We start from the raw sequence: 12,495 nt of genomic DNA on the forward strand, positions 1-12,495 counted from the left end.
TTTATTTTCCCCTAAAAAAGTCCTCGTAAAATATATGATTTTTCTTGGAGAAATAAATCTCGATATTTTCTTCACCATCTTTTGTAAGACCATAACTATAGAGCATATGCTGAAGAAGTTTGGTCTTAGGGGGTAGGGGTGGGGGTGATGTAGGTCAGAGACTACGGATTTATAATTGGTACCACCTATAAAAGAATCCTGGCTCTCTTAATTTGATTTAAGAGTATCAAATGCTAGATCCTTCAAAGGAATGCTAGCTGTTCCATTCAGAATTATTGTAATTCATCCTAGATTCTTCTATCAGGTGTATTTGGTTGTGTCGTTTTCTTTTTGCCTAAAACACCCCCATCTTTGATGTAAACCATACCAAAAGAAAAAATGCTTACATTGAGGTAATATTTCAAAAGTTCTATTCCACCTAGGCCTACCTTTAAGTCTAAATTGTCTAATTTGCCTTTTTAATATAGGAATAAGAACTTAATTATTATAGTTAACACAGACTATTTAAATGGACCAAGAAGTAGACAAAAAATGTACTAGACTAAAAATAAACATGTAGCTGCGACAATTTAAATGTTTTTAATCAATTGATTTAGGCAGTTGATATCATACATCCTAGCTAGTGAATGTTAACATTGTTTTCAGAATTATATTTGAAATAGAAATGTGACACCAAATACCTTAGGAGTAGGATTCGATCTCTCTATATCAAATAAATTTGATTTCTTTATCTGAATACTCATGTACCGGCATGCAATAATGTAAATGTAAAATCTTCTACACATAATGTACATCAAGATGTCATTGAATGTAGACACTGCACATTATTTACAGGTTTTACTCTTCAAATGTTTATTAAGTTTTACATTAATTCACTTTGAAAGTCTTAATTTACAGTATATATCAAATGAAAAAAGAATTTACTGGATGGGTACATACAAATTTAAACTTAGAAATTTGACATAAGCAGGACCTAGCTCAATAAATATGAGTTTAATTATGATGTCAGTGCCCAAAAAGCAAATCTTCGAAACATATCCAAATTCAGTTACAGTCACTGTGGTGTCGGAAGCAAATTGAAAAGGGGGGGGGGGGGCAGGCTAGACTAATCCTCAGAAATCTAGACAAGCAAAAAAAAGGGAAAAAAAACCTGATTCCCAAAAATGAAAACCCTAATCCGCTAGTATACTTATGACTCCAACTTCTCAATATTTCCATCTTTTCAGGTAAATTTAGGAACAATTATTTTTGCTGCGGGGTATGAACCCTCTATGATGCTATGTGCCTGATGGTTAGGTCTAACTTTGCAAAAAAAGTGGGGGGGGGGGGGGGGGAAGGGCTAAGCCCCCCCCCCCCCCCGGGTTCTGACGCCTTTGAGTTATAACTTATCTTAAATTCATCTTAAATTATGAAATGTCATATCATCATATTAGGGTATCGTTGTGAAATGGGCTTATGTGCAAGTGTTACCATTTTAACATGCACAGAATCTATACACTAGTTAGGTAGTTAGGTCACTTTACAGAGCTGGTGATGGTGTTTAAAAGAATATCAGAGGCACTAACCAGACGAGTAGTAACATGACACTATCATTAAAGTAAAATGTCTTTAATGAATTTATTTGTATACACAATGTGCTCAGAAATAAGATTTATTGATCAGTAAAAAACAAAATTGGTGCTTGTTACTCTGAACATGCATTAACATTACAAATAAAACTATTAAATATATCTTTATATTATGTGTCTTAGGAAAAATCTTATTTAAAAACAAATTTAAAAATAAAATTTCAGAGTGCCTATGGCCCAATCCTGTTATGTACATAATTCGATATTGTTCAAATTTTAAAAAAAAGAATTAGTATTAGTATAAAATGATTTAATGTAATATTCAAGTTATGGCTCTATTAATGCATTTTGTTTCTCAATTTTAATCATCTCTAGATACTGATTTTAGATGCTAAATCTTCTAGACTTGAGGTCTGTGGAAAAAAATGCATGTATGTAAAAAGTCACTATTTCCCATGATAAAATTTTACTGCTTGTGTGTCTAGACATTTTTATATGTTTGTGTATATCTAATTAAAATCTATTGTTTGTTCACCTGGAGAAAAAACCATGGAACTAACACAGAATATACAAGATATACACAACAGGTGTGTCCTGTACCCAGGTGCATGGCAAGGTGCTTATTCAAAATATAGTTACATGTATACTTAGCTATAGCAAACAGGTTAAACATATTTTTCCATTGCTCGTATAAAATAAAATATGAGATCAGTTTTCCGACTTTGAATTTATAATGCTGATGATAATTCATTACAATTTGCAAAGTAAAAACAATATATATCTAGGCCAACAAGGGATGATCTTCATTACGATTTAAAATAATTTTATTGCTTTAATTTAATTAAGTACTTCGTGGTGTACATATACTGCCACTAGAGAGCAATCATATAATTATGCCAACATTTTACTTAAGAACAGTTAGATATGATGTCACTTGTTATAATTTAATTTAATTGCAAACATGGAATCTAGGTAATATGTCCTTTTCCATTTGAAAAAAATATTCAATTATAAAAAAAATTAGTGTTGTACATAACATATGAAAAAAGGTTTTTCTTTAGCTAAATATTGTGAATGTTTATATATATACTTTTCTTTAGAAAGCATGTTAAGTGTTTGCACTTTTCTGGAATACAAGTTTAATTTGGCCTGTAACTATACAGTTTATTCCCACATAAAGAAAAAATCAAAAATTTTCTCAAAGCACTTGTGGTCATTCTAAAACGGACTCTAGGTCACCTGTAATTAATTTCTTTTGTTCTCTCCCTTCCCTAACCACCTGTGCACCATTCCCACCTAGCCAAAACCAGTCACCTGTGTAAATTTCAGAATTTTGGCTAAGTGGGAAGACACCAACTATACATGTCCTTGTATATACATGTCCTATGTTGATTGCAAGGGGTTAATCATTTCACACCTCAAGGACCTTCCAACGTGTATGGTTTACCTGTGTAACTCTATTCAATGTTATTTGCAAGGACTCTCAGTTTCACACCTTTTTTTTATACAAACTTCAAAGACATATTGTTGACAACACCTGCATGCAAAATAAATGTAGATATTTCACTTGTTGAGAAGCATGTCTAAGTGAAATGTTTATATTCTCTCAGGATATCAGCCCTTTTAAAAAAAAAGCTACTGACCTCACAGTTTATCATGAAAAACTCATGGAAATGACCTTAATTATGAATTTACCCGGGATTATTTTATCTAACTGTCTCAGGTAAGGGATGTTCCAATATAGATCAGCAGTAATTTTTAAACACATTGCCAAGCAAATCTTTTATATGAATTACCAGGGACATAAATAACATTATTTATGTCCCTGGAATTACCATTCAAAATTGGTTTACCAAAAGATGTGAATAAGCCTGCAATATACATGTCATAAGAAATGAATATTTCTATATTTACGTACAGATTTTGTACATATTTCAAAAAGAGAAAAACATGCACCTACAGTATTCCTACTACTAATTGATTTCAATAATCATTGGGTGTACTAGCCCAAATATAGAGCCTCATATTTCTGTTTATAACATAGGTATATATGAATTAATATAAAAAATCATGATTGTTATGTAAGGATATGACTTCATAGACAATTTAGGTTCAAGAAAAACTTTTAATTATATCAAATAAAGAGAACTGACCCACTTAAAAATAAATTAAAATTAATATCAAGTTTTATATTATTCACAACAAATAATATCAATTTGAAAAACTGTAAAGAGGAAATAAAGATTGAATCAAATGTAGGCTACTTAGTCTGTGGCATTCAGTCATTATGTTACCATTGTACCCTCTGTACCCTCTGTACCTTAGTGACTTACAAGTATCTTAAATAATTTGCTACTTTCATTTTCCAATGCTTTTACATTGTACCCTCTTTGTAACCCTTTTTCTCCTTAAAGATATAGGAGTGTACCCTAGGGTACAAAAGTATCACCTCAAAACACAGTCCTATTTTCTTGCCATATATGTAATGCTACATTGACCAGTACCATGGCAGTGTGTGTATTTATAGCGTGAAACAGAAGGAAACTTCAGTCGTATCAGCCAAAGATAACCAATGATAAATATTGCAACATCAAAAGTTATGTACTTACATATACGTCATTACGTGTACTATACTGAAATTACCGACCTCAAATCTTACACTTTTCCGGAACGCAGTAGGTTTATTTTTTAGTTGTACATCCGGGTAATTCTAATATGGAGGCGCCCATCGAATAGAATTTGTGTCAAAAGCAATAACAATGTACCGCCCCACCAACGTTTAGAGTTCTTTTTCGTACAAACTGGTGATACTGAGTTTTCAGGAGAAAGTCGTCAGCTATTGATTCAATGGTAGTAATATTGATTTCATTGATTTAGGCAACAGCTACTCAATTTGTAATGTTGTTAATTGTTTGGTGTTACCAGAGACATAAATAACATGTTATTTATGTCTCTGGTGTTACTTCAATTTTCACATACCAAGCTAGCCTTTTAACTCGTATTAAAAAGCAGTATGAATTTACCAACATTATTTTTCCACTCTTGCATCCTTAATATTTTGTTGTGATTCTTAGTTGGGATAATTCCTTTATTTTTACTAGGCCAGGCAAATTTTTGCGTCAAGGACTTTAATAATAGTACTTAGAATGCTCAGTAAAAACGCTCTACAGAGTACCGACTGATCTAAAGGGTAAAGCCACTAGCTAGTGCAAGTACAAACATGACAGCATACACGTACACTATCTAAATTATGTTAAAATTTCATTCATTAATTTCTTCTTCCTTTAATCTACATTCAATTGTCTGTTAACAATTGTCTGCTAAATTTAGATTTACCAGAGTTACTACAGTTGATTTAATTTTTTTGCTCATAGCTGAAAACCTATATTCAAAACACCTTGTTTGTAAGGTCTTCAAATACCCTTTAGCATAGAATAGAGTTGCTCTTATCATTTTATTTAATATTTGAGGTACTCTGTTAATGTAATATTATATTAATATTCTAGGGTACCCCTGTAAAGGACATTGTGATTCCAGACAATGCACAGAAGACTCTTCTGCTGCAGAAACATGCTGATTACATAGCAGCATATGGTGCAAAAAAGGATGACTATGTAAGTCTGCTAATTCTCAATGTATATATTTGATATAGAATTATACCATCTAACTGCAAGAGCAAATTCTATGATATAGCACAATCTGGGAATATGATTTTATTATTCAGTTTAGTTGTTCCTCATTAATATTTTAAAAATGTCTTTCATAAGAGATTTATTATCCAAGCCAAATGTTTAATAGCTTTGGACCCTGGCTTAAGTGCATGAAGTTTTGCAGAACCAGACTTACGTTATTTGACAGTTAGTTGATATATCTGACACTGAGTTTCCCGTTTGTAGGAGTACTGTATAACAGAGTACCTACGGATGAGTGGTATGTACTGGGGACTGACGGCCATGGACCTGATGAAACAGGTGGATCGAATGAACAAAGAGGAGGTGCTCAGGTTTATCCAGCAATGTCAGCATGAGTGTGGGGGTGTGAGTGCCAGCATAGGTCATGACCCCCACCTCCTGTACACGCTGAGTGCAATACAGGTACAGAGCCACTGATAAATTTTTGGATGTGTATTATTTTGTTATCTCCCTTTAACCTATCTTGCACAGGTGGCATAAATTTGAATTTTAAGACTGTCATGCACCTGTATTCTTTCCAATGTGGCATCGCCAACAAGAATATTAAGAATTTTATGGTATTAAATGAATGTTTATTTATTTAATTGGTCACATACTGAGTACGAATACTGAATTGTAGATCCTGACAATGTACGATGCATTAGATATGGTGAACACAGAAAAAGTGGTGGAATTTGTGGTCTCACTTCAACAGGAAGATGGCAGTTTTTATGGAGATAAATGGGGTACACTACTTATTACTGTTGTATTTTGCATTGAACAATACATGTAATAGAATCCTGCCTAGCCCAGCACCTGTATACCAGGTGATATTGAGATCAGAGTCCAAATTTTATAATTTAATTAAGATATGTATAATTTTGATAGTGTCCTCTAAAAAAAGCTATTTTGATGCAGTCTTTCTTCAGAGAACATATGAAGTTAGACAGATTTCATTGTTTAATGTTCCCAGATAGTCTCTATTCTTATTCGATGTAAAGAATAAAATACATGTATGTTAGGTTGTTTCAATATTTAAGTTTTAGCTGTAGCTCCTTTAATTTTCTTTTGTAGGTGAAGTTGACACCCGTTTCTCATTTTGTGCTATCGCATGTTTAGCTTTACTGGTAAGCAATTCTGGTGTTACTGTTTCTCCGTATCCTACATGTTCACAATTAGTGCCGATTTAAGCTATACCTGTTGAAGTGTGTTTTAGAATAAGCTGAATGCCATTGATGTGGACCGGGCAGTGGAGTTTGTACTGACCTGTATGAACTTTGATGGAGGGTTCGGTTGTCGCCCAGGGAGTGAGACTCACTCTGGACAAGTCTACTGCTGCGTGGGAATGCTGGCAATCACTGGCCGCCTGCATCATGTGAACGCAGACTTACTGGGATGGTGGCTGTGTGAAAGACAACTTCCCTCTGGGGGCCTTAATGGTAAAATCCAATTGTTTGGTATATTTATATGACTCTGTAGATCTGTTCTGTACTTTGTTTGGTATATTTACATGATTCTGTAGTTCTGTTCTGTACTTTGAAAATATTGGTTTATTTATAATCTGGGAAATAATAGAGTAAATCTTTGTACCGTTTATGTATTAAGTGGAGGTTTTGTTTTTACATGTACAGGGACAATTAAAATCATGACTGTGTATTTTTGACAGGGCGTCCTGAAAAATTACCAGATGTTTGCTACTCATGGTGGGTGCTAGCTTCCTTGAAGATTATTGGGAAACTTCACTGGATAGACAAGGTATGTTCATTATATTAAAAATTAAAAGACCACAAAATCAAAAAGACCTCTGCATTACTACTAAGCCACACATCTAACATTTTCAACAGATGCATTTTCAATATATATGGCTGTAAACATGATTGTATTAGAAAAGACACTAATTGAAATATTTGTCTAATTTTCAGTACAAAGACCATCTTAAACCAAAACTAATTCAATGTAAACGTGTTCTACAATACCTGTAGAACATAGATGTCTTTGGTTTAGAGTGGTTCAAATAGTCAAATATCCATTTTTTTTATCGTATACTAACTACTTTCCTATATCACCCCTGCGAATGTTATTGTTATTTAAATTTTAGACCACGTGGTTTTATTTGACCCTTTCAGTTTCGCAGTAAAAATCGTACCTCGTGTTTATAGTCTAGTTCATAGAATCTATAGGTACTATAGTAGTCAGATATTAAATCTAGAGGTTTATTGATTTTGAACTTTATCTTTATTAATTGGTGAATAAAATGTGTTCTAGAAATAAATGTGACAATACAAAAAATAGTTTTTGTCAGCTGTTGCAACAATTAACATGCAAAGTAGAGATCCCCCCTAAGGATTAATTTTCGATCCACGCCTGTCCTAGTAATAGCATCAATAGTGAAACAGACTATACAATTTTATGCAGAATGTTCCTTGAAAATGACTCGATATACTAAGTTTTTATGCAAAACAGACATCCATTATTTTTTTTAAAACATGGTATTGCACACCACAAGCATCAAACATGGAAATGATTTTATTAAGGCACGCAATGTTTATATTTTCAACCACACAACACGTGGTTGAACACGAACGATAACTCTGTTCTGAATATTATCGTTTAATATAAAAAACCCCTAAATGGTGAAATAAGACGAACTTATTAAAAGAATTTCATGTTTTAACATAAACCAAAGTAGGATACGATATGAAAAACGACCAGTACTTACGTATTTTGAGAATATAATCCGAACACTTATACTTCCGCTCGAAATTTCACAGGAACTGAACAAATCTTGGTGAAGTCTCGTGAGCTTTCATTCGAGCACCTCTGGATTTATTACATACTTAGCAACGATAAAGAAAACATTCCGAACACATTCGCAGGGGTGTATATATCCCTAACAAAACATGAATATTTTAATGATGTTGTGTAAGATAACTAAGACTCTTAGAGCATGGTGATTGTGTAATTTGCATTTCTTTGAATATATTTTAACTAAATATTGTACAATATAGAAAAATGTCTGATGTTTGCAAAAGGCTATATTTGAGGCCAAATCGTAAATTAAGTGTGCTATACCTCTTTGTGTTAGTAATTAAAATGTGACAAGTGACTTCAAGAATACTAACTTGTTGTTAATATCAGTAACCATTTATGTTCATGTGGTACTCTATGACTGTTTTCAGGACAAACTTATACAGTTCATTCTGGCCAGTCAGGATGAGGAGACTGGAGGGTTCGCTGACCGGCCCGGGGATATGGTTGATCCCTTCCACACCCTATTTGGGATCGCAGGTCTGTCCTTGCTGGGGGAGGACCGGATCAAGCCTGTGAATCCAGTGTTTTGTATGTCAGAGGAGGTCATTCAGAGAGCAGGCATAAGAGTTGAACTATTGTAGGAATGGTCACTGATATTCAGGGTCAGCTAGGAGCACTTTCTGTGATACTGCTGTCAGTCTAGTCAGCAAGCGTACAAAGGATCAAGATGGTTGTCAGGGGGATAGACTTAAAAAAAAAACATCCTGCCTTTTTTAATGAATGATTGGAAGGAACTGAAGAAAAGAGTAATAGAATGGATGAATGAAATTTGCATGCAGTCTGATGTATAAGGTAGCTTCATTTTGTGTTTGTTAAAGACTATCCTCTTGCCAACTTACTGCAAGAACAGCATGTTTTGTAGTCCCAGTTGTTTTTTTCAGAAATGTGTCAGAGTTACTTACCTTGAATGATCTACATTTCACTGTTTAAGGAAATAAACAAAATGGATACTAAGTAATTATGAAATGCTATATACTTGAGCCAGCAGTAATGTTAAACTATGGGCACAATATGGTTTCAATGTAATTTCCAAGTCTAATCCTCATCCAAATCATGTAACAAAGGAACACAGCATACCTTATCATCTACATACAACTGCAGCGCTCAGCTTGCTCTTGTAGCACTTCATTTAGTGTCAGGACAAAAAATAGCTTTTGATATTGTTGGATAAATTCAAGTTAAAAATGTTATTATTGATCTATTTTAAACATATGCAAGTAGTTTAACATTAATTATCACATGTCCATTTTGATGTTATGTTATTTTGTTCTCTTGGTGTTATAGCAAATATTAATAAATGTTTTAATCAAATATATGTTCATGTACTGTCGTAATTGTACAGATGAAGGGTATGGCTCATGCAAACTGTTTTCTAAATGTAAATCTTTCAGTAATGATAATTCCATGCATTTCTTTTTTTGGAACCCTTGCTTTCACTTTTGATATACGTAAAACAATTAGGCTGACATTTGGATGTTTAACTTTTGGTACCCTTATTCAAGTCCAATTTGGCAAAATTTTACTTCAGAGTACTCATTAAAATAGAAAATAAGGGAATAATATACTATGAATAATTCCACAGTATTCGACAAGGGGATAATTTATCAAAAAAGAAGAACAAATGTAGTGGAGTAAACATGAATTTATACAAATGATATCGACAATAAAAAATATATTTACAAAATATGATCAATCTGTACATAAAAATGTGATGTCATTATATACATAGAACAAAACAATTAAGCAGCTGACTTCTTAAATCCAACATACTCATCCCAGCCTTTCCGACATGTTTTAACGATCCAGTCATGTTCATCATCATCTGCAAATCATAGAGATTAGCCACTTCAGTCAAAAATGAAAACAAAAAATCAGGGCTACAGTCACGATGGTAGCAGCTCCCAAGCTCTACCTATCAGCTATTAATTATAAGTTAAGGTAGCAATAACAAGCATTAATTTATTTTGTGCTTTCAATACAGCCTAGATATATTACCTAGCAGAGCAATAGTAGCTGCTATGATCGTTACTGCAGCCAAGGAGAAATCCATTGTTGGAGAGGGAGTACAACTTGGAGAGACAGTACAACTATCGACAATGTTCATAATGGGGCTTTTAATGTACTGACCTGCATTCCTGAGGAACTTATGGTTGTAATCTACAACCACTCTAGTTTTGGGATTGTAAAATCCATCTCCACAATCATAGCAGCCTTCAGGGATTTCCCGAGGTGGAACACGGTTTGTTAGTTGTGACCTGCCTGTTAAATTTAATAAAAATGAATACAAAACGGTGAAAGCAGTCTTTAATCTTTATGATCATCATGAGCTTTTTCTTGTCATCTTAAAAATACTTTGACACGTACCTGCCGGTTTTAAACCTTTGCATATTTCAGTGTAAAATCGTCTGTCATAGCCATCACAATATTCCCAGTTTTCTTCTTCATATGCTAATCCATCAGCAAATGTGTATTTTCCCTATAAATACATCAAAGGAAATCTAATGCTTTACAAATCAGGGTTGTCTCTAAAAATTGAAGTAGAAGGGAGAAATAAAAAAGTAGAAGGGGGTCTGGAGGTCTAGCTTATAGCTAGATTGTGTTTGAAATGCAATAATAGCCGGGTAATTACGTCACTTTAGGCAGGGAAATTCCCCGCCTCCCGGGTCTTAGAGACAACCCTGACAAATATTTGTATAAACAAATTTTCTTTATTAATACCACTATGTTTTTACACATTGCAACAATTTTAGAATTAACATAATCATTTACCTCCACTGCAATACCATTTTCCCAGGTAGCATCATATTTACTACCATTAGGAAAAAATAATGTTCCTTTCCCATGAAACATTCCATCTTTCATGTCACCTTCATATTTTGTTTCTGTTGGGAATTCATATTTTCCCTTCCCTTCCATTCTGAAATGCAGAAAAACTTTAAATTCTGCATGTATTTTTTTTATACAATAATTTACCAACAAACAGGGCTACACTGTAATTAAGAATCAAGTTTTACATTTGGAACTTGAGTTTATGCAGTACATTTGAACGATATTTAATAAAAATACACATACATGTGAAAGAAATGCAATTGAAATTGATAAAAGGGAAAATATCCAAGATATCTTCATTGTCACATTATTCTTTTTCACTTGTATACATGTAAAATTCACAGGAACAAAAACAGATTTTATACGAAGATTTATAATAGGAAATGTTGACATATTTTCTCCATTCAGCAGTCACTCAGAATACCTTGCACAATTTTTCAGCACTTTTATCTGGTTACTTTCATCTCAATTGCAATACAAATCCCTGTAGAATTTTTATTTTTAGCTGTATATTGAAAGATTTGAAACCTAATCTAGACAAGCTAGAGGAGGCGTTTCAAAGGAGAAACCTCGGGAGTTTTTTCATACTATTTAATGGAGACTATTTGAACCCTGAGGTACTTTTAAATATCGAATAATTAAAAAATGTGCTGCATAAATTAATGGGACTGACAATAGTATAGTGGTAGTCATCCAAGTTTTATATCAATCCTGTCCAAGTATTCTCTTTTGAGAAGTGCATGGACAGGCATAGCCTACATCCACTTCTCAAAAGAGAATACTGTCCAGAGAGATATATGAACTAAGTACATTTACATAAATGTCCCCGATTAAATCAACATTCCATTTCAAAAATAGTTTTTTGGATTGCTTTGTATAGGCATTGTTGCTTCCCATCTTAATAAATTTGGTATCTCTCTTTTTCCTGACGGGTTCCAAATTTTATTTTTAAAAGGGAAGGGGTGTCTATGGCAAAACCAGTAACTATTAAAATTGAATTCAATAGTGACATCCGTGTATGAACTAATCTTATGTTAGTTTCATCGTCATAAACTATTACAAATACCTTTATTTGCATGTTGGTCAACATAGGCTATAGAGCAAATTCGGCCAGTACGTACTACAAATTGGCAAAGACTTTAAAACCGATTTTTGGACAACAAGGAATTATTTTCGATTATTATATTATCGCTATGACTTTTTTCTCTCTGTGTGTCATTTGTCAAGACAAGTTTTTTTTAATAATACCTTCCATTCTTGTAATCGCCAGCATATTTACTTCCAGTGTACTCCATATTGCCGCTATTTGTTGTCAAGAGAAACCAGATAATAATGGAACTTAAACGATCGGAGAAAAAAATTCCGGCTTGTAAAAAATATAATATATAGGCTACTTTGAAGAAGTGGGACGATTCTGACGATAATAACATGATAACACAATTTTGATGAATTATTTGTTGTAGGCGAAAATTTACGAAGGTTAAATGGAAAAAAAATATCGACGAGGCGCATTGGCACCTGGGAAAAAAAAGTAAATACATGTATGTTAAACTATGCGCTGTATATTCCCAAATGGGCATAAGAGTTCGATTGAATAATACCAAGATTATAAAAGC

The 12,495-nt window shown here is 33.3% G+C and overlaps 2 protein-coding genes across 2 annotated transcripts; one reads left to right on the forward strand and one right to left on the reverse strand.

Moving 5' to 3' along the window:
* The first annotated feature begins 4,257 nt into the window (after positions 1-4,257).
* On the forward strand, positions 4,258-9,363 carry LOC128191646 (geranylgeranyl transferase type-2 subunit beta-like). The gene is made up of 8 exons (XM_052863830.1): positions 4,258-4,418; positions 5,075-5,182; positions 5,465-5,662; positions 5,880-5,985; positions 6,314-6,366; positions 6,456-6,678; positions 6,906-6,994; positions 8,419-9,363. Exons 1-8 carry the CDS (start codon positions 4,416-4,418, stop codon positions 8,629-8,631), a joined length of 993 nt encoding a protein of 330 aa, XP_052719790.1. The 5' UTR covers positions 4,258-4,415; the 3' UTR covers positions 8,632-9,363.
* A 316-nt stretch (positions 9,364-9,679) lies between these two features.
* Positions 9,680-12,216, reverse strand: LOC128191651 (MORN repeat-containing protein 5-like). The gene is made up of 5 exons (XM_052863832.1): positions 12,128-12,216; positions 10,820-10,967; positions 10,415-10,526; positions 10,178-10,309; positions 9,680-9,872 (listed from the first exon to the last, which is right to left on the reverse strand). The coding sequence occupies exons 1-5, from the start codon at positions 12,172-12,174 to the stop codon at positions 9,790-9,792; spliced, it is 522 nt and encodes a 173-aa protein (XP_052719792.1). The 5' UTR covers positions 12,175-12,216; the 3' UTR covers positions 9,680-9,789.
* Between the last annotated feature and the right edge of the window lie 279 nt (positions 12,217-12,495).

Source organism: Crassostrea angulata, chromosome 7, assembly GCF_025612915.1.
Source record: "Crassostrea angulata isolate pt1a10 chromosome 7, ASM2561291v2, whole genome shotgun sequence".
NCBI lineage: Eukaryota > Metazoa > Mollusca > Bivalvia > Ostreida > Ostreidae > Magallana > Magallana angulata.